General features: G+C 42.5%; 2 protein-coding genes across 2 annotated transcripts; one reads left to right on the top strand and one right to left on the bottom strand.

Moving 5' to 3' along the window:
• Nucleotides 1-2654: 2654 nt before the first annotated feature.
• LOC128756216 (protein phosphatase methylesterase 1-like) lies at nt 2655-6222 on the top strand. Its single transcript, XM_053860541.1, has 14 exons — nt 2655-2781; nt 2904-3087; nt 3164-3221; nt 3297-3348; nt 3409-3563; nt 3629-3719; nt 4018-4083; nt 4148-4292; nt 4379-4496; nt 4631-4675; nt 5193-5257; nt 5344-5411; nt 5826-5856; nt 6148-6222. Exons 1-13 carry the CDS (start codon nt 2753-2755, stop codon nt 5845-5847), a joined length of 1098 nt encoding a protein of 365 aa, XP_053716516.1. The 5' UTR covers nt 2655-2752; the 3' UTR covers nt 5848-5856; nt 6148-6222.
• A 658-nt stretch (nt 6223-6880) lies between these two features.
• Nucleotides 6881-21238, bottom strand: LOC128756464 (RING finger protein 150-like). Its single transcript, XM_053861007.1, has 6 exons — nt 20352-21238; nt 12030-12280; nt 10522-10676; nt 10142-10238; nt 8804-9050; nt 6881-8686 (listed from the first exon to the last, which is right to left on the bottom strand). The coding sequence occupies exons 1-6, from the start codon at nt 20806-20808 to the stop codon at nt 8568-8570; spliced, it is 1326 nt and encodes a 441-aa protein (XP_053716982.1). The 5' UTR covers nt 20809-21238; the 3' UTR covers nt 6881-8567.
• Between the last annotated feature and the right edge of the window lie 672 nt (nt 21239-21910).

Raw genomic sequence — 21910 nt, 5'->3', positions numbered from 1 at the left:
CTGCTCTCTAAAAGCCCCTCCGTGATCGCGTTCCCCGAGGCATCCTGAAACGTTTGAGGCTTCCATGCTGACTTCTTTGAGGGGGATTATTTGTCAATTCATTGCACCTGAGAAACACAAAAGTTGAATATATCGTTTGCTTATTAGCTTATGTTTCAATTTCACGCCATCATAACCACTGGAAAATTACATTTGTACCTCAATGTAAGGGATCATTTTTATTTTTCAGCAGCTGTGCATCCAAGCTCAGACATTGCAACATACTTATGTGGACAGATTGAAGGAGACAAGCACAAAGGCCAACAATGTTTTACTAAAAAACTTCACATCAGCACAATAACTGAAGGTTATTACAATTCAATTTAAAGAAAAATTTTCCTCACCATGAATCCTCCTTCCCGTGACAGTAATCCGTTTACTCCTCGCTGCCTGACAAGCCACGACTGGTGGCGATAACCCCCTGAGCTGCTCCTGCATCATCTGATGTGTCTATGAATAATAAAAGGAGGAGCGAGGGCACAGACTCCCCTCCTCCATCTAATATCCCCACTTCATCACTAAATGTTCACTTAGAAAAGATTAGTAAATAGGGAGAAATAATATTTCAACATCACTCCTTTAAAAAACTCTTTAATATTTATACAAGAACTACTTGTATGATCAGAACTGAAATCCAAAACTTCTGTTTCAACACAAATATGTCATTCAAAAATATGTTATAGCACAATGTAGGAAGCTAAAATAAGGTAAAGGTTATCATGAAGTGTTAAATATGATTGTGGATTTTTTAAAATGTGATGTGAAATTGCACCGACAGAAATCTTACTTTCAAATGAACTTTGGGCCAAGACAATGGTCTCCCTGTGCTTGTGTTGGTTTCCTCTGGGTAGGAAAAAGCACACAAACCTCACAGAGGCCGTCACATGTGCAAGGTCTGTTCTACATGACGATAACATCAGGCTGGTGTGTGGCTCAGTCGGTATCACACCACTGATGTGTCATTTTCCATCCTTTCACCAGAGACGTCGCAAAATTCCTGCATCTATGGCCTTCCGAGAAAACTTTGAACCTCGGTAGCAGGGCAGTAGCGCTTGGCTGAATCAAGCATTTTTCCCGACCGAGTTTCTGGATCAGTGGTTAGGAAAGTCCAGATCCCCACCACATCTGTAATTCCATCAGTGCATGTTCAGGAACCAGATTTCATCCAAAGCCTTGTGCACCACAATATAGAGACAATTGCATCAACAAGCTGAGCTCAAGATGAAGGTTCTTTTCTGGTGGAGGAGCACTGGGTGCTGGAACTACAATGCTCCACTTCAGCGGAAGAGGCATTGCACTCACACACGCTGTCCAACACCCTGTCCATTCTTCTGTGTGCTAATGTGAGGACTGCTAAATATTCATTTGAGGATGTGATGGTTGATTTATTTTTGTTCACTTTTGAACACATTCTCTGTTATTTGTTGATTTTGATATGACATGTTCAAGCTGTCAAGAGTTTAGTTTAGTTTTTCATGTAAACAATAAACCTTAAATAGCATTTGTGTTTGTTTGTGTGGTTATACTGCAACCACGTTTTTTCCCCCAGATTTGTCATGACAACATCTAAGATTGGGTCATTGGGTGTCCAAAAGCTTTTTTTCCACCACTCTACTGACCTGTCAGTGTGTTGTTCAGGTGATGGAGTTGGACTGAAATTCATCTTATTCACATGAGTTGCAGAGAACTCAAGAGTTCCAAAAACTAAAATCAGCAGTTCTAAAAAAAAAAAACGTTCTAAAAGTTCAAGTCCGCTGTGGATCTTTTATGAACTGGATGTTCATAAAACATCTCACTGGCCAAGAACAATACTAGATATTCTCCAGCCCTCAGCGAACTAATTTCCATTCATGGCTAAGTCAGGACGGAAAGTCAGCTCCAGGCGGTTACGGATTAGTGTGCGACAATTAAATATGGTGTCCTCTTTAGCTGCGAACATTTCCACGTGGGTGTCACGAAAGCCTTGTGTCTTCCAATTATCACACTGTTCTGCAAGAAGAGAGATCAGGCAATATACTTCTGTAAATCCAGAGCTGTTGGGTTACGAGCCTGTCTGAGCCTTTGTCCAGCTCCAGCATCAGCCATATCTTGTCTCATTCCTGAGAAGAATCCACAAGTGCTAACAGACATTGACATGTAACACTCTTAAAAACTCCTTTTAAGAGGCTTGCATTTATGTAACATTGTCCAAACTGCATGTTTATATATGTGCACTCTACTCTTAGCGTCTTTTTTTAATCCTAGTTTGTCTGTGAAGCACTTTATGAACCGCGTTCTGCTCAGAGAAAGCTTTATTGTTATTGTTATATTATTATTTTAGTCTGTACACAGTATATTTAAGAGATTTACTGGAATATTCTCCAAACTTCCATTCATGTCTGAAAATGGCAGGCGATTGATGACGTAACTAAAGCCAGAGTTAACTTATGCAGACAGCTTTCAAGAGTTCAAACACTTCAATGTGTCAGACTGGGGGTCGTTGCGCAAATGTTGGTGGTCTCAGCCAATAGAGAGCCAGCGTGGTGATGCTACCTGACAAGAGCAGCTGATGGCTTATTGTCTGATCCTTAGTTAACACGGACAGTTGGCTGACTCGGCACTATTTGGTGAACAAAGAAGAAGATTTCTGCTGTGCTGTGCTCGCATTTTTTTATTTTTTATTTTCCAAGAATTGCACGTTCTCCTTGTAGAAAGGCTGAAGACAGTAGGTGAGATGTGGGAGGAGAACTGTGAAACAGAGCAGTAAGTCATCTTCATCTCTTAAACGCAATATGGCATCGATGCCATTTACAAAGTTGACTCAATATGGCGACCAGTCAGGTGTAAACAATGAGTGTGTTCCTGTCTGTCTGCATGCCGACCAGGGAGGTTGGCCAGATGCTGGACTACTCGCCAGTGTCATGGCAGGAGTACTTCGACCAGATGGAAGATGTGGCGCCTGCGGAGACTGGAGATGTCTTCAGGGTCTACAAGGCTGGGACTGAGGGCCCGCTGCTGGTCCTTCTCCACGGAGGAGGACACTCAGCTCTGTCCTGGGCCGTCTTCACGGTCAGGTTTTTCCAGGAGCTGAAGGATAGATCGGCTTTATGGCAGGTTTCTCACGACGGTGCTTCTGCCTTTACAGACAGCTATTGCAAGCAAGGTGAAGTGCCGGGTGTTGGCCATGGACCTCAGGGGTCACGGTGAGAAATACTGTAGAATCTCTTTTTTACACTAGTAGTGGTGCATTTTCTGACTGCTTGTTTTCGTCGGTGTAGGGTCCACTGTTGTCCGTCAGTCGGAGGACTTTTCCACCCTCACGATGTCCAGGTATGAAATGTAGACATGATCGAAGAATTATAATGTATCTTTGATGTTTCGTGTGACTAGCGACGTGGCTAATGTGGTCCGCGCCTGCTACGGTGAGGCACCTCCACCGCTGGTCTTGATCGGCCACGGTGTTGGCGGTGCGATCGCAGTGCACACAGCCAGTAACATGCTGCTGCCAACTACGGTGGGGCTGGTGGCCATCGATGTGGTGGAAGGTAACCAAGTTCACCTCAGCTGTATTGTGTCTCCATTGAACTTAGCTGCTCTCTTCCCGGTGCAGGCAGTGCCATGGAAGCACTCCACAGCATACAGAACTTCCTGAAGGGAAGACCCAAGTCCTTCAAGTCAATGGACCATGCCATAGAGTGGAGGTGAGAGTTGCAAACTTCCACAGTCCCTACTAGCCTCTGTTGAGGACAAATCCTCCTGCAGTCTTGGCCAGAGGCAAATACAGAGGCTTGCCTTCTTGGCTTTTATGTAACGCAGCTTCCAGAGAAATCCCAAGTCTCGTGGTGATGAACACAAGAAACATTATCACAGGCATTACATAAGATGTGGCCAAAGGGGAAAAAGGAGTTCTGAGATTAAACTATACTATTTAATAGAATAGTAAAGATTATTCATGAGATTTCTATGAAGTATGATCTTTTTTTTTTCAACCATTTATAGTGTGAAGAGTGGACAAATCAGGAACCTGGAGTCGGCTCGTGTCTCAATGGTCGGTCAGATCAAAAGGTACGGCTTTTCAACTCTCAACCTTTGAAGGTTCTTGAGCGTCTCTAAGCTGTGGATTATATAGGTGTGAGGTGGAGGAGGCCGACCCCCTGGAACAGCCCAGTCCGGTGCCTGATGTGGTGGTGGAGCGCAACGAAGAGTTCTACGATCAAACCTACGTCAATGACAAGGAAAATGCAGCATGCGAAGAGAGCCTGAGCGGCCCGCAGGTGTGGACACCACCCCGCCGAGCTCATGACCTCGCCTTTGCATGTTGAAGTGCTAGTGTGATTTTGTGCTTTGGCTTGCCCAATAGAGCGTCTATAAATGGCGCATTGACCTTTCAAAATCGGAAAAGTACTGGGATGGGTGGTTTCGTGGAACCTCCAACCTCTTCCTGGCCTGCAACCTCCCCAAACTTCTGCTGCTGGCCGGTACGTATAGAAGGATGGCAACCGATCAAGTCTGACATAAAGTGCCGTAAAGACCTTGATGTCACTTCAACTTGCAAATATTTCCGTCGGTGTATACATTTTTGTTCACGCCTTCGTACTGACTGTGTTTCCAGGAATTGATCGGCTGGACAGAGATCTGACCATCGGGCAGATGCAAGGTGAGACTCAGTATTCAGCAGAGCCGTGGTCATGGCAATCCTGGTTTAGGGATCAATTGATTCTTGACAGTTTGTGCATGTCCTTTGATTTGTCATCCCTAATGTCGCGGTCTTCCGGTTAAAAGCCTCTCTTTTTTGATGTTTGCCTTTTTGATGTTGCTCTATTTGAAATGATAATTAGAAACGCTGGCAAGAGCAGGGCCAGCGATCTGTGATATCAATGATACCATCGCCAGATCTGCACGTGTTGCTCGCTGTTTTCTGTTGCTGTTTTATTGACAAATCACTGAATACTTTTAACTTGGTCTTTGATACCGGGAGGCTTTGACATTTTGCCTCCAGTTCCCTCAGTCCATGCAGACGGAGACAGCAGCTCTTCTTCTGAGACATCTGCTTCTGTCAGTCAACCGTGCTGGAAGTGACAGCTCAGGCTGCCTGTTGAGGATCAACTGTAACAAATAGTGTATGTGTCTGGATGTGTTCGAGCCAGTAAGAGGCTGCTGTTGTCTTTGACTAGGTAAATTCATGATGCAGGTGCTTCCACCATGTGGACATGCGGTGCAAGAAGACACGCCGGACAAAGTAAGAGGAGACACATTTTGAGTAAAGTTGTGGCTGAACCTTTTGGTAATAGAGGTAGTTCAAGCTCATCTTTGGTGTAAATACAGGTCGCAGAAGCTGTGGCCTCTTTCCTGTTGAGACACAAGTTTGCTGAAGCCAGGCGAGAAACCAAGAGGTAACATATACAGCAGGGGGTCCAGGTTTCTGTTCCAACCAAACACACACACAGTTTCACCAATCAGAAGCAAGCAGCACCAGCCTGACACTATTGCAGTCTTCAGACTGTGGCCCTTTCAGGACCGGTTTGAGACCCCTAATACACAGTATGCTAGAGACAGAGGTGGGATTCAGGCTTCATGAAGTAGGGTCCACATTTTCAGAGCCCACCAGATGGCACTCTCTGCTCTAAAATCTGTGGATTTCAGCGACCATTTCAATGAAACCTTATTATTTTAAAACTGAGGGCGCCACCTGCTGAGCTCCTGAGAATGAGGACTCTGTTTCATGAAGCCTCACCAGGCTGTCACTGCTGAGACGTATTCCAAAATAAAAACATTGTCATATGAAGTGGTTTTGGTTTGTCTTCCAGCTCAGACTCCCCCACTGACTAAGGCTCGACGGTAAGTGCCTCCTCATGAAGGCTCAGGTTTAGTGATGGGCTTCTGTGGCTTCAAGACAGTGTCTTCATCTTCACAGCCCACTAGATGACACTGTTTGTGACAAGATCTTAGAATTGGATCAACCTTTTCATTGAGATCTCACATTATTTTTTAAAACAAGAGGGCCAGCTACTTAGCTATGAAAATGCGGCCACTGTTTCATGAACCACGCAGCCCACCAAGCGCCATCAAAATGTCTTCTTTTACCGCATTGTTTTTACAGTTGCTTAACAGCGTCATCTGTTTTTACAGCGAAACCTCAAATCCTGACTGAAGGCCACAGTACAAAGCCAGTGTTGTGACGTCATCCTTTTAAAATATTGTAGGATCAACTAGGTAGCTACTGTTATTTGATGTAATAGTTATTGTGTGTGTCTCTGTATTATGGCATTATCTGTCTAAACTGAATCAACGCATACGCATAACAATTACCTCTGCTACATTTAATAAACTACTGTTAAGACACAAATACGTGTTTTTATTACTGTTCTACCAATTTTTCCACTCGTATTTCTCTTTTATCCTTTTTTGGAATGAAACATTTTAGAAATGTTTGTGTACCAATTTGCTTTTGTCATTTCTGTTTGCTAGCAGTGCAGCCAAGTTAGCGATCTGAATCGAGTTTAATCCAAACAAACCAAGTTAAACTGATGTTTAAACATTCTTTTGCTATAAACATTTTCATTTTTTTTTGTTTTATTTGCAAAAGATGCTGAATTGCATTCTGCAGCATATTTATTTAGCAAACCAGTAACCTTATACTACAATACACTTAAGCCACAAAAACAGCTCCTGGAATATGTCAATGCTAACAGGACTTGTACCAAATTTAAGTTTACATTTTAGCATTATAAAAGACTATAAGACCATTGTGTTTTATGTGTATTTACTTGCCGACTGCAGATCAAGGGAAACTGTTGCGCAGCGATAGTAAGTAGTAAGTAATGAGCTCCACATTCAAAAAAGAAACAGACAACACATATTTATTGTGTTTTGTCCTGACATGGTGTGAAGAGAATCATTTAACTTACAGAGACTGGCACAAAGAAACATCAGGACACAAGTGCAAAAAAAAAAAAAAAAGAAGGAAAAAAGAAAAACAAAGGAAGAAAACAAAAAAATGGAATCTTTGTCAAACAACGTTTGATTTGAAACCAGGCTACATCAACAATACCAAACTCCCATTGGGTTCAGGTGATCCAGGTCCCCAGTATACAATCTATATACAAATTACAAATAATCAACAGGGAAACGGGCCTGATCACAACTCAATCACACCGAGAATCAGCAGGCTGCAGGTCAGGGAGGAGGGAGTCAGTCTTCACCGCTGAATGCCTTTGTTACAAAAATAAATGTCTTCTCTGGTATCAAAATAGACGACAATCTTTATCTCTCTGCTTCAGGAAACTCCGTGTCAGTGAGGCGGCGACGCAGCTCAACAGTATTTCGCACTTCGGCAGACCAACACCGATGCCATGCAGCGATGTGAACTTGAGAAACACATTTATATATTTACACGTGTAACTGTCGAGAGCCGTCACGAACAGGAAGCTTGTTAAGTTCTTGTCACATAGTTTGTTTTTAACTTGAGAAATTTCATGCTGACAATGGGTTCTAAACCACTTGGATCTCAAAAACATTTCCGACCAAACATTTTAAAACACTTGAGTACTGATTGTACAATGGCATAATAGGGCAGGTGTTGGCCGAATAATTCACAATAAGCTTCAAAGTCTTCTTTCTTCAAACGTGCACAGTACCTACAGTATAAAGTATTGGAATTGGGGCGGCCTCAATACAGCATCTTATGATTGTCACACATTGATAAAGCAGTCAAACTGATTTACAAAGAGGGCAGTCACTTTTAAAAGTTAAATTAAATGGTTGTAAGGTCAAAACACATTTTCTCCAAACAAATGTAAAATACAAAACAGAATTTTTGGAAACCACTTAATGCATGGGAAGAGGTTTTAAAATGTTTCTAAGAGCAAAATAAAGTAAAAAACAAAAAACGTAGAACAAGAAATTAAGATGGTCAAGGACCAACGTCAATATGCTAAATTTAGCTTGAATTATTCTTGGGCACAGCCGCAACCCTACTGAAGGCTTTGTCATTCCCTTAGGTTTAAAAAAAGACATCGAATCTTCCATTAAAAACACATTTAAGTGAATTATGGACTGCCTTTAGACAGGCCTACACATTTCTGAGCTTCAACCACAGCTGAACCAAACCAGCATGGGGGCAGAACAGGAGTTAATGCAACCACAACAGAAACAAAGGAATTTTAAAAAAGTCACTTGCATTATTGTGTAACAGCTTATTGAGCATGAGCACCAAAATAACAATTAAATAAAGAGGAAATTAAAATGGAAGGAGGGAAAAAAAAGTCACTTTTCTCATTAGTGCGAAGGACAGACCAGAAGAATATGTCGTGCAAAATCAGCGTGGTCATTTCAGGTCGCATTGAAAATTTTGAAATCGAAGTTCTGGCCAAATATGGTGGAAATGAGACGCAGCAGGGAGGAGGAAGATCTGCATCCATGTCCATTCCAGGCTTATTCCAACCTCTAGGCAACCATCTGATCTGGTGGCTCCCGTTTACCCTGCTTCCTGTCGAGATCTTGACAAGTCTTAGAAGTTTAAGCTGGCACTGTGTCATCGCAGTTTTCTCTCAGGACTTCTCTCCCAAATGAGAATGTTCAGTGGACCCCTCCTCATCTGACAGACCAGTTTCCACAGCGATAACAAAGGAGGCGACAGACGCACTGCTGGCCATTGGCTCGTGCTCACCTGGGGGAGGAGAAGAGGGATATTGGGAAGGGAAAGATCATGCAGACAACCACTAGGTGACACCATCACACCACTCATTTCTGCGCATGCACCTCTTCTCAAGTTGACAGGTCTTACCGGTGTGTGTATCAGTGGTGGCCGTCACAGGACTGTCTCTCAGAGTGTCAGCGTCTTGGAAGTCCTGTGGAAGTCCCACTCGTCTCACTCCCGGGTCAAGCACCACTGAAGATCCACCCTCGCTAAGTGTGCCGTCGCTGGACGCCCCAGACACAACAGCTTCCAGAGCCAAGGCGCCAACTCCCCCGACCCCTCCCAGAGCCAGGTCATAGTCCAGGGGCATATCGTCCAGACAGTCCGCATTTAACTGAGAGACAACAGGAGCACATCTGTCACAATAACACTAAGACCAGGTTACACACCCAAAATACCTCTGCCAGTCCAACACTCTGAACGTACATAAAGTAGGCACTAAGTCATGACCTGGATGACTTGGATGGCTCTGGGCAACAACTTTCATCCAACATAAATATTCACACGACAGAAAAGCTGTGCTGTGTCTTGTTAACAAACTAGACGGCAACACAGGCTTGCACAGGCGGAACACTGGATCGATTCAATAAATATGAAGGGTGATGCTTCCTGTTTGAGATCAAAGGTTTCATTGTAATTGTTGATTCAAAAATAAAGAGCAGGGTTTCCGCCACATTGTCGGCTGAAATGAGCGTCGCCACAGTATAAAAAAAATAATTAAGTCGAAATGTCAGGTGATCAAACGTATTAAATCAAGTGGGAACACGGGAACAAACAGATAACACATTATGGAGGTGGAGATGAACATGACGGTTTTCGCTGCGTTATTTGCGGAAAAATCCCAAAAGAAACAGATAATGACTGAAGTCCGTTGCAATACTGGACATATGAAGAGACGAACCTCATGAGGACGGCTTGGATCGGAAGCAGCCTCCACCCCAAGAAGAATAAAGGCTGTCAAAACTAATCTAAAAGCTACAATCTTTACTGTCACCAATTCAGTAAATGACAAAACATTTCCTTCTGTTTCTCTATCACTTATTTATTGGTTACTTTATGATTATTTTTTGTTTGTTTTTGGTTTTGTCTGTTTCAAAGGGTGGGGAGAAACCCTGAGGCGGGTGTGAAGCAACAATTTTAAACATGTTTGGATGCATCAACTGAGTGAAGTGGAGACCGCAGAAACTTATGTGTAGCTAGATTCCACTTCTAACAACATTAGAAAAGGAATTTAAAAGGACTAAACAAGAGATTTTAATGTTTTGGTGGACAGAGAGATTTTTGTTGCTGTGAAGGGCAACGTGATGAGAACAGCATGCTGGTCCATGTAAACAAAAGCAAATAATCCACTTTTCATGCTCCGTTTTAATTGACAACAGTCGGGAGACTCCTGCTGCGGAATAATTTGACAAAGCTTGGACTCACAGCGATGCCCAGAGCCTTCAGGATGTTCATCTTGCACATGGGGCATGTTCTGTGGTGGAGCAGCCAAGGATCCACGCAGCTCTTATGGAACAAATGTCTGCAGGAGGAAAAAGTGACGTGAATCTTCCATCATAGTGGGACCCAACATCTGCTTTTGTTTTGGAGAGGTTGCACAATGAGAGAAGTGATTTGGGTAAACGGGAATTTTCCTTCCATTTGCCATACATTCCCAATAACAGCGTCACTAAAATGGTTTTATTTTTTCCAAAACCAAACCAGGCCAATACATGGACAAGACTGTAAAATGACCTCTGTAATGTCTCACTTATATTACTGAGTGCTGAGTGAATCCCGAGTCTGGGTCAAGGTGCTGCGCATACCTGCAGGGGAGGATCCGGACCACGTCGTTGGGTTTGTAACCTTCGATGCAGACAGCACAGTTGTCAAAGTCGGCCTCCGTCTCCTGGTCGCCCTTCCTGATGGTGCGGACCTGGAGCTTGCTGATGGCCTTTTTAGCTGCGTCACCAAGGCGACGCTGCAGTGAGAAGAACAGCTTAAGTCTTGATGACATCAGACAGACGTTTCAATAATATTTAATATTTATTTGTTGATCCCACCCGGAGCCAGTGAGATCGACATCCGAATGGGAGTTCCATTTTATCCATTTTTTGCTGAATATCTACACACAGTTCAAGCTTCTTGACAATCAAACAAAAGGCAGGACGCCTTTGATTTTACGTTCATGCTGAAATTTAAAAAAAAAATAGTGTCGTGCTAGAGCAACGATGCCACACATCGAAAAACTACCAGTGATGGAACACATTACGGAACCTCAGCAACCCAAAAGCACCTCCACTAGGTTGAGTCGCCCAGCACTCACAGGCAGATTGTAATAATTGGATCATTGGGGGCTTCTGTTGCAAATGACAAAGTCAGTAAACGCAACCAGAGCTTTAAAGAACCAGCATCTATTGTTTGCATTCTTTGTGCTTGTCCCGCTCCTTCAAATCCCGCACAGGCATGTAGACACACATACAGGATGTGTTTTTAAAAGCCAGTGGAACGTGCTTGAAGGCAATTTTTTGCCACAGTGTTCAGTCTTAGTTAGGCATTTTCCAGCAGGGAATGCCACAAAAAGTCAGCCGCCAACACCTGAACCCACCACGTGCATGCTCCCAAATCACACCTATCCTCTTCATGGCACCATTGACCACCACACCTATGATCCTCCTCAATATGTAACACTTTCAATAGCCAACTAGTGTGCCGTTGGATCGTTATAAACATTTGAAATAAACATTTCACATACTTGGCCTGGAATTTCTTTAACAATTAATTTTCTGCTTCAGAGTCATGTGTTTGTTTTTCACGAAATAAAACTAATTTGCTGTTACGTCAATTTACTGTGATCCTCAGATCGTTTCAATGATAAAATGTTTCAACGCATGCAATAGCTGAAAAAAGAAGGCTGGAAAAACACTGTACTGAAGGACACTTCAAGGGAGGCACTTCATACTTCATGAAGCTTCTCTGGTAGGTAAACTTCATCTAGCTGCCTCCCTTCTCTCACAGGCTATTACACAGTCGTCCAGACAGTCGGCTCGACCCACTCCACCCAGCCTGCACTCTCCTCTTCACTAACTTCTAATCTCTGTCCATTACTCTTGAGGAGTGACTCTCATTTGTTTTCACTTCTATTCACTTATCAACACAGGCCCTTCTCAGTCCTCACAGATCAAACACCTCCTTATTGTCAGCACAAATCACGAATCATCCATAAGCATCAAGACAAAAGTCTCAAATTTTGCTTTACAAGGATGTGAAATGGCACTGTGGTTGCGACAGGCTCTAAACTAGGATAATCGGCTGAAAACTAATGTGTCAATACCTGATTTCGATCTCGTGCGTTGGCGTATCGGAACCTCTGAATGTAGTAGAAGACGAGCCAGGCGAGGGAGATGATCATCAGCACGATGAAGGAGATGGACACGAAAACCACCGACGTCCGGCTGACAAACTTCTGCAGGTTTCGCGTCCCAATTGTTATCGTCATGTTCACCGTCACGTTGCGCTCCAGCAGGGAAACCACTTCACGGCCTTTTGGCTCCGGAATCATGATGGCGACCACATCCCCCGTTCCTGTACAGGCAAAGAACGGTTGATAAAGGTAGGTAAAGGTTGCAAAAACACTAACATATTATCAAGAATTTAGGGTAAGAAGGAAGAAACATCATATCAGAAGGTCAAATTAGATGCCCAGTGATGACAAAACTTTGCACCAAACAGAGCACAGAAATACTGAATCTGGTAGAAAATGATCATTCGTGTTCCAACAACAAACTCTACATTTCTGGAGTTTGTTTCAGACATTTGAATTGTCAACATGCAAGCAGAGAACTCAGGTTTACAACAACACAGATTAGTTAAACAACAAAGAGCATCTGGGACTGGCAAAAAGTAGAAACATCAAGTAGCAGACTCCCTATCCTTTCCTTTGCCCATTGAACTTCTACCAAGACTCTGAAAGCCAACAAACCGCTTTCAAAACCAAATGCAATGGGGAAAAAAAAAACCTCCAACGCACAGTCACAAGCAGCATCTGGATCCACAGAGCCAAAACTAGAGGCCATTTTCAACGGAGCGATACTATATACAATAAACTGTCTTGCAGTATTAGTCTTGAAACAATTAAAAATATAAAAAATGTATTTGATGTTAAATCCATTTGTGACAATAGGGGCCACTTGAAGAGCCCAATGTTGTGTTCAACATTAAGAAGATGATAAATGGTACTTATGTAGTGCGTTCCATGGTTATCCAGCAACCAAAGCGCTAAACATTAAGTCACCCAGGCACACACACAAACATACACAGTTGGCAGGAGGCTGCAAGGAAGCACACCATCTGAACCAACAAGAGCACAGACGGGTCAAGTGTCAGGTGCACATAGACACACATAAGCAGCACCAGTCTCAGTCACAGGCTGACCACAAACCATCTGAGTAGTGACACCAGCAAGATCCCTTACAAATACCAACAGTTACATGATAGCAGGTCACCCCAACACGTGCATCACACTCATGGCGGCTGTCTCGAATGACAGCATGTTGGATCAATACCTTCTTGTCTTGAGGTGTTCCAGCAAGCAGCTCTATACCAATTGCACTGTCATGATAGTGTGTGTGGTGATCATAGCAGTGTATTGATGAAGGGGTGCACATGCATTTTTTTTTCTCGAGAGCCAAAGTCCCAACAGGCTGATACCAATGTGTTGATTTTTTTTCCCCTCAACCTTTTTAAAAATTGTATTTGTTTATTTTACATTAATTATACAAAGCCCTTAAACAACAATAATGAACAACACTGTATATAAAACATTTACTTTTAAATGCTTTTAAAGCCAGTAATAAAAAAAGTGCTTAATATAAAACAAATATATTTTATTCCCTATTCAAATCAACAATGAACAGATCAAACACACAATGTAAAGTTCACTTGTTAAATACAGTAATGTTGCCTTATGGCCTTACAGACCGCTCCTCTTTTTATCCACTACAGTATCAATTACTACTAGATACTACAACTACTTCGAGTATCTAGGGTCCAAGTGTGCTACTAGTTGCTGCTAGCGCACCTCCGGTCTTCAACAACAGAACTCGGCTGCTCATCCAAAACAATAAACCCCATTAGCATTGGTTATGTCAGCAGTTAGCCTATAGGAAGGACTTGAATTCGGTGCGGTCATTTGACATTTGTGTGTCTTGTTTAGATGCCCCATCGGAGTCCGTGGGTGGACTCATTGCAAATTGTAATTTGGTCATCATTTTTTGTTGATGGAGAACGACCGCCATCATGGCATGCCGGCTCCAATGTCTTCTGCAGGTCTACTCTGCAGGCGGGGCTGCAGCATCACAACACACCGCATGATTGTATAGAGAAATGCCAGCTTTGTTTTTCATTTTTACATTGTGATGTAAAATTTAAAAGATTAACAACATTTATCGCCATGCATAAATATAAATAAAAATAAATAAATCACAAAAAGACAGCTTTTATTTGTCATTTGATCGGAGATTATGATGATGTCATAAATGCCCATATGGGCGCAGATAGGCCATGATCAATCTGTTGTAATATAAGTGCCAATGGGAATATATAAAATACAAGGATATATATATATACACTTGTACTAAGTGGACATATGTCCACGCGTGCAACAACAATGAGGATAATCGGGGACCTTTGCCTGTGTGCAGGTGTGTGAATGCTTGTCTGACAGCGTCCTGTGGCAAACGCTGACCAGTCCTGGCTGCTCCCAGTGGATTGTCCAATGACAGAGTGGATTGGCTCCACTGCCCCACGACCTTCGACTGACTAAAATGAATGAGTCAGTCAGTTCCCTACTTATTAGGTAAAATATTCCAGGCACCGACAATGGTCACGTGCGTGGAAGTCAACAGAAACCCAACTCCAACGAAATGAGAACAGCATAGCATTACAACCATGCTGGTTTGAGAGGCTATTCCTCATTCCTTCATTGTATGATGTTAGTTGAAGTAGAGCTGACTGAATAAACTCTTAACTTCTAAAGCACAAAGCTGACCTTCAAAGCTGCTGATGATTGAAAAGAGATACACCACCTGTGGACTGAGAGGACTGCAACTGAGAGGGTGTTTATTTGGCTACAGTCAGGTGGCTCGCATCCAAAGTATTTGCGGGTTATTCCTTGTGACTGTGGTCTTACTCGCACCCTTGCACACTCCAGCAAAAACATCGCAGGTCAGCTTAATGTTACAAAAGCACAAACTGCCGTCTAAGTTTATCACACAGTCGTCTACTTGCATCAGATTTTGTCAACAAAGAGACAGGGTTCGGGAAATGACTTGTGTGGGTAAGAATGCATCACCACATTTGAAGAAAATATTTATCAAGCAAGCCAGCAAACATCTGGAACCAAACGCTGAAGATCAGCAGCAGCTCAAACTAGTTTTGAAAACAGCGTCCAGCAATAGCACTGAGGATGGAAAAAAACTATGCAAAGTTCTGAACACGCATCATGCTGCCAATGTAATTAGACTCGTCACTACAAAACAATGAAATTAGAGGTGTTTTATTGACAGCAAAGTGCTCCATGCGCTAGTTTCCCCTTTGTGTAATCCCAGCACTTTCCTCCACTGTTATGGGAGCTCCATGCAGCAGCTGAGAACAAGTGGGAAACACCAGAGCAGTGGTGAAAAGTCCCAGTTGGGAATACACATGGGCAAAAAACAGTGCAATGCTTCAATGAAAAAGGAAAAAAAAACATGCCTGTAATGTTATTGGTCTGGTGAGAGCCTTAATATCTTGATGGCATGAAGCGTGTTTACCCTTAGAAATCCCTATATTAGCCGCAGTGTTGTTTAAGTCTCAGGGATTAGAGTGTGCGAAAAAAGTAGCGGCTTATTGTCGGCAAATCAGTTTTATTTTACTTTGTTTTGCAATAGTTGTCAATAGCTGTGCATGACTTATCGGCCAGTTATTGATGGGTCGACTGCACTTTGATTAGATGTGAAAAGAAATGTCCTCTCAACCGTGACTGAGGAGAAGCTGTTGAAATCTGGCACAAATTGGAGGCGGCAGATTTTATGAGATTTAGAGGTGTACAAGAGGAACGACTTAGACAGGCCTCGCTTTGTGAGCGTGGTAAAAGGAGCCCTGAGGTTAGCAATGAACTTCCAGCAAAGGTTTCCTAACAAGCAGAGCAGACCAAAATCAATGTGTCTGTACCTAAAAATAAACCCAGATCAATGAACAAAGCACAAATGTACCAAAACACACTGAAAAAAAAAGCCTGGTAAATGAAATGTATAGAAGGCTGTGTTGTTCTTGATGCAACTCATGATCAGAGACATAAAAAAAACAGTAATCAGATTTTAAGCCTTTTTAGAAATGATCCTGTCTGCAGCTAAAAAAATAATAATAATAAAAAAAAACCCAAGGTTAGGTTAAGTGGCATACGATCAACGTGCCAAAAACACAAACAGTGAATCGTAACAACATGAGAGGAAAACTATAAGACAAATTGTATTTTTTTGTATTATTTTTCATTTCCCATTATATTTATTATTTTTTTTATTTTTATGTCTTTATATTTATCTCCCATTTTATGCTTGTTCTTCTTCCCCTGTGCTATCAAGTCATATTTAAATGTTGAATTGAGTAATGCTCATTTTTTCAGTATTTCCACACACTCAAAAATAAATATATATCTTCAAAAATACCAATAAGATGCCTTAATATAATAGTTAGATATGTGCAACGTAGTTCCGTAACACAAGATATTCACCACTTGAAAGGATTTTCCATCATCTATTAAAATGTTTGAATAAAATGTATAGAATTGAAATACAGTTAGAAAGTGTTTAAGAAGCTCCTATTTAAGTCGTAAATTTAAGAAGTTCTGGTATGGCAGCATTTAACAGGTGATGGGGACTGCACACACACCCTTCGCAGTTGAACATCTCAAGCAAACCGCTAGTAGATCACAAACATGAAAAACCACAATCATAGGCTCAAAACAACAGTGTGAATGCAGCGTTCATGTTTGCTACATTTGATGATGGCTAGTTAAATCAATTGATGTGAAATATATAGGAAAAGAAGAAATAAGTATCCTCAATACTAGGGAGGCTAATAAGGCATAAATTTCACATCCCTTTTTTTAACTAAAAAAAAAAAAAAATCATGACTTTGATTTCATCAGAATTTTATCACGAGTTTACATGTATTATTGAAACTAGGCCGCATGTCATACTGTAAGTAGAAGTCCCAGGCTTTTGGAAGGAAGATGTGGAAAGGAGGTGAACATAGCAAAAGTTAAACAACACCGATGAAGAGCACTCTTGCTCATCAAAGGTGGCATTACAATGAACATGGAACTTACTATAGTATTATGTGATGAAGACATGCCTGTTTGCAATATAAAAATGCATTTTTGAAGAAAAAAGATCAAATGCTATGTCTGATGCTTAGCAACTTTGGAACACGTTACCATTTAGTTATCTTCTCATCTATAAAGTAGACATCTTAACAGACTACTATCACAGCTTGTTAGCCAGCAGTACCATTGACAACTTAATCTGACTTAGGTCAGACAATGGTTAGCGTACAGTGAATCACTTTATTGTAGTTTTGGCGAGTTTCCAGACTCATCACAGTAATAGTTCTTTGTTGATATTTTGGTTCCACGTTTAATTTTAAGCCAACTTTTAAATAACAAGGTAAACATTCATGCTTCACAAGTAGGTTCAAAGAAAGGTTTGAAGTGAAGCGCCATCATTGGGTTAGTTGAGAAACTCCATGATTCTGGTGTGTGGTCGGGTTAGAGGCGCATGAGGTTTGAGAACAATTAGAAAGTCTGCTTTTGAACGGCTAGTTCTCTCCAAGTGAGGGAGTGGGACAACATGCGCAGTTTCCTCTGCAAGTGAGAGTCAGCACGTCACCATCGACCAGTAACTTCTAGGATTTGACAGAAACGATCCATACAATTTCTTCACTTTGGCAGCTCCACAACATGCTCAAATCGTTCACCATAATGTCGTCATATCGCACGCACCTACTCAGCACCTCTCTTTCTAAACCATCTGATAAGTTACCCATCCTTTCATGGATTCTCTCATTTACAGTCTTAGGCAAAATAACCGCCTCACGGGGTTGGAGGTGTGTTACTTTACGTTTTGGATGCCACATTCAATTCTAAGCCATTTTTGTCGCTATGTTGCTGCTAAACCATCAGCATCCTGGCAACAGTTCAGTTTCGGCTTTATTTTGAAAACAAACTACTCCAGTAGAGAAACCAAACCAGACTCCAATTCTGAGCAATGAACACGGATTCATTGGTCGCAATTCAAGGATTTATTATCACCTCAATTCAAGTGTTCGACCCCGGAGCCCTCGAGGAAATACCCCCAGATACGACCGTACATTCCAAAACATCCTCTGCGTTTCAAGTGAATCCCTTCTACGCTGGAGCGCGTTTCCAGCTGTGGGTCTGATTTGCTCACACTGCAGCTGAAGGATAGAATCAAAACAACCTCAATGCTGCTGGACGCTCCACACGTTACATAAGCGCACTCCGCTGATAACAGACGACACTGTTCCTCTGCATTAAATCAAATCAGTAAAAAACGGGTTTGCAGAATCAAGTGGTGCAGAAGGGATGTTGCTGGGAATACCCGGCTTAGTAACTCGAATTTTGGACTATCTGAGGCAGTGGGGTTATTTACGACAACTGTCAACCTAGAATCCTCACACTTGGTTTGCATGTTCAAACAACGAGCCAGATGGACTTTCGTCTCCGTGACTAAGCCAGTCTCCCCTTCCTGCTAAGACAACATGTCAGTGTGAGTAACTGTATATCAGTAACCAGCAATCTCATAGTTTCACTGTCACCATGAAAATGTATATATATCGCCACTATGAGAGGGTGCTGGATGGAGCATCAGGTCACGGTGCCACTACTCACTCTCTTACTAAGGGAAAGTGGAATAAAACCTCAGTTCCCAATACCACTTTTTTGAACCACAGTGGGTGATTTACACTAAAATAAAAGCGATGCCCCTCAAAATCAATGTATGTACTGAATTTAGCATTTTGTGTGCATTTTCAAGTACTTCAAGTTCATTTTAAGATCTCGATGTAATCCATTCCATACATCATCATCATGTTTGGATTATTCATCAATATTTTACAGAGAGATCGAAAAGAAGCAGAGTGAAAAACATGAACCTATTTTTTCCCCCTTTCTTCCAATGTTCTTCGGAAATATTGAATTTTTTCTTTTTTACCGAAATTGGAGTCTATGTATTCCAAGAAACAAAGCCTCAGCGTTGTGCTTATTGATTTCAACTCACAAGAATAAACGGCATATTGTACACTACATATTAATACAGTTTGTTTGGCAACATGGTCACTGCTCCCAGACTGATCAGAGATTATAGAGACCTTGAGTTCAGTCTTGACGATTAGTTGAAGATAAACCGGCACAAGGGCATAGAAAGTGGAAAGAGGAGAGAATTAGTTACAGCGATGCACAGTCGTCAGAAACTAATATAATATTGCTTGTGGATTCAGATTAAATCTAAAGAAGATGATCTCAATGGATGTTGAAGGATTACAGCAGAGTTATAGAATAGAAACATGTCAGTGCCTGAAGGTCCGATGGGTCTCAATTTCCACACAGCCATGATGGTGCTGAGGACTTTGGTTTGACTCAATCCTTTCACACACCAAGACCCAGATAGGCATAATATGGTCAGTGGTATTTTTTTAGTGGCAGACTTTGGGCCACTGAGCTTAGTGAAATCACAACAGCATCAATGTGATGATCTTGTCAACTAGGGCTGCAACTAATTGACAGTTGACATGTGACGTGTAGGGGTTGACAACACATCTTTTTGTGGTGTTGTAAATAATAATATAAATAATAACAGAAAGAAAGCAAAAGTATATATCTAAACAAACATTTTAGAAGTTTTATTTCCTCAAAATGGGTTTTCAAAGTCATAATTCCATAGTGTCCATGGTGTAATGTTCCCATACTTTTTGGGCCAAAATGGTCCAGGTACCTCTTTCTCCTCTTACTGCAGATTATTCCAACTTGTGCGTGTACAGATATGAGAGCATTAACGTTATGAATCGGGCACATATGAGGCCATCGCCAGTCCCTGCAGCCTTGACTAGTAAAGGCCACCTGATCTAACAATGTAGGCAGGTTTGTGTGGCACTGGTTGGATTGATGCGATAAGGATGGCGATGCTGGAGACAGGAGTGGCTCCAACTTTGGTGCAGGGTGCACCAACATGTTGCATGAGGTTTCTGATCATGTTTTAGGAGGTAACCCAAGTACATGAACATAGTAATAGGTATAATAAATAAAATCACATCAAGCACTCAATCACAGAAAATGTAACATAAATTAGTGCAGTATAATATATATATTGCCTATGAGGATGGACCTGCTTCTTAAAATTGTTGGCAACTGCACTGCCTCTGTTCAGCACACAGTTAACATCTTCTTACAAAAGTCAAAAATCACATATTACACCAATCATATAATTCTTAGGAGTGATAATGGAAGACGGGTCATTTTTAGTTAAATTATTCAACAATGAATTGCGAAATCAAATTGTTTTCTTACTGCCTAAGAATAATCATGGAACATGGGTCATACCTGGATGTGGCATGGTGATGGTGTCGTTGGCATTGGCGGAACCCACGTTGAAGATGACCACGGCAGACGCGTTATACCTCGACGCGTGGCGAATCTTGTCCTTGTAGGTGCAGTTGCCGTGGGCAATCAGAGCGATCCAGGCCCCGGCCTGAGCAGGCACCAGGAAGCGGGTGTTGGGGTCACAGGCCTGGCGGTCGTGAGGGGACGCCGGGAGGACCAGAACCCCCTTGGCATCCCGTTTGGGTGAGTGCTCCCCGTAACGCCCACATTCGGTCTTCTCGGTGCGGAGGTCCGAGGTGGCGGGGTCCTCGTAGGTAATGTTAACGAAGGCGGTGTACCACTCCTCCCGTTCGGCCACTGTGAAGTCCAGGCACAGCAGGTGGACGAAGCAGAAGGAGAGCAGCCACGTAGAGAGGGCCAGGCTGCGGCAGGCCGCCACCAGAGAGCACGGAGCCATGACGAGGCTCCCCGCCGCGGTGAACCGTCGCTCCGGAGATCGCAACACCTTCAACCCGCCGCCGCCTACTCCACCATGATACCCAGCCCAGCAACTGTAACGTTAACAAATAAAGTCGTTTCTGTTTTTGGCGTCACTGCGAGTCCAGTTTTCAGCCGCTCCCCTGCGGCTGGCTACCGAGCTGCAGACACCTATTAGCCGTCTTCATCTCCAGCCGTCACAGGCAACACAACACCCACGGGTGACGACCGCAACTCTGCAAGCGAGCTCACTGCTTCGGACACGAGACGGACCGCTCTCGGAACACAATTGTGGACGAAGGCCACTTGTGTTACAGGTTCATCTGGCGAGAAGATCCGTTTTCAGACCTCAAATAGACGCGGCACGGCAGCTAAGCTGCATTGTTTTGACTGGGCCTGGACGTTCCACTTTAAAGTTGACGGGGATGACCGCAAGACATCCGCTATTGTTACTAAAAAATAAAAGCGTGATGACGTGTGTCGACTCACATCGTCATCTTAGGAGAGAATACCTTTTATTAAGGCATGTAAATAACTATGACCTCAAAGAATTGTCTTTCCCAAGCATACTTTGCTGAAATACTCTAACTGCGTAACCTATATTCTTGATTTTATTTTGAATGATTATACTACTTACTCTTATCGAATTTTGTCGCTGGTGTGATCGTAGCTGCGCGTAGCAGCGCCCTCAAGTGGTCCGGCAGGAAAATTGAGCAGTGTTCGACAGTTGAAGTCGAGAATTCAGTACGTGACTGCATTTTTTGGGGGGATATTTAAAACAAATTATCCAACTTAAAAGGATTCTGCGTGTAGCACATCAGGATGTGAGAACGAAAGAGAAAGGAAGCGTTAGTGCGACTAAAATGCTTCTTCATACAGAACGTGACCAGACCAGACTTATTATATAAAAGCCCAGAAACACTTATTTTTCTACTGTGAATTATGTTGCTGATCTCAGCGACATGAAGTCAGATATTTCCTTATTAATTCACATTGTTTAACAGCATGCGCTCATGAAGAACCGTGCACCAGCGCCACTAAATAGCTGGACATCATACGTGCCTCAAATGCATGTAATTGCA

Source organism: Synchiropus splendidus, chromosome 3 (assembly GCF_027744825.2).
Source record: "Synchiropus splendidus isolate RoL2022-P1 chromosome 3, RoL_Sspl_1.0, whole genome shotgun sequence".
Classification (NCBI taxonomy): domain Eukaryota; kingdom Metazoa; phylum Chordata; class Actinopteri; order Syngnathiformes; family Callionymidae; genus Synchiropus; species Synchiropus splendidus.
The sequence above is the reverse complement of the archived record's forward strand: the minus strand, read 5'-3'. Positions and strand labels throughout refer to the sequence as shown.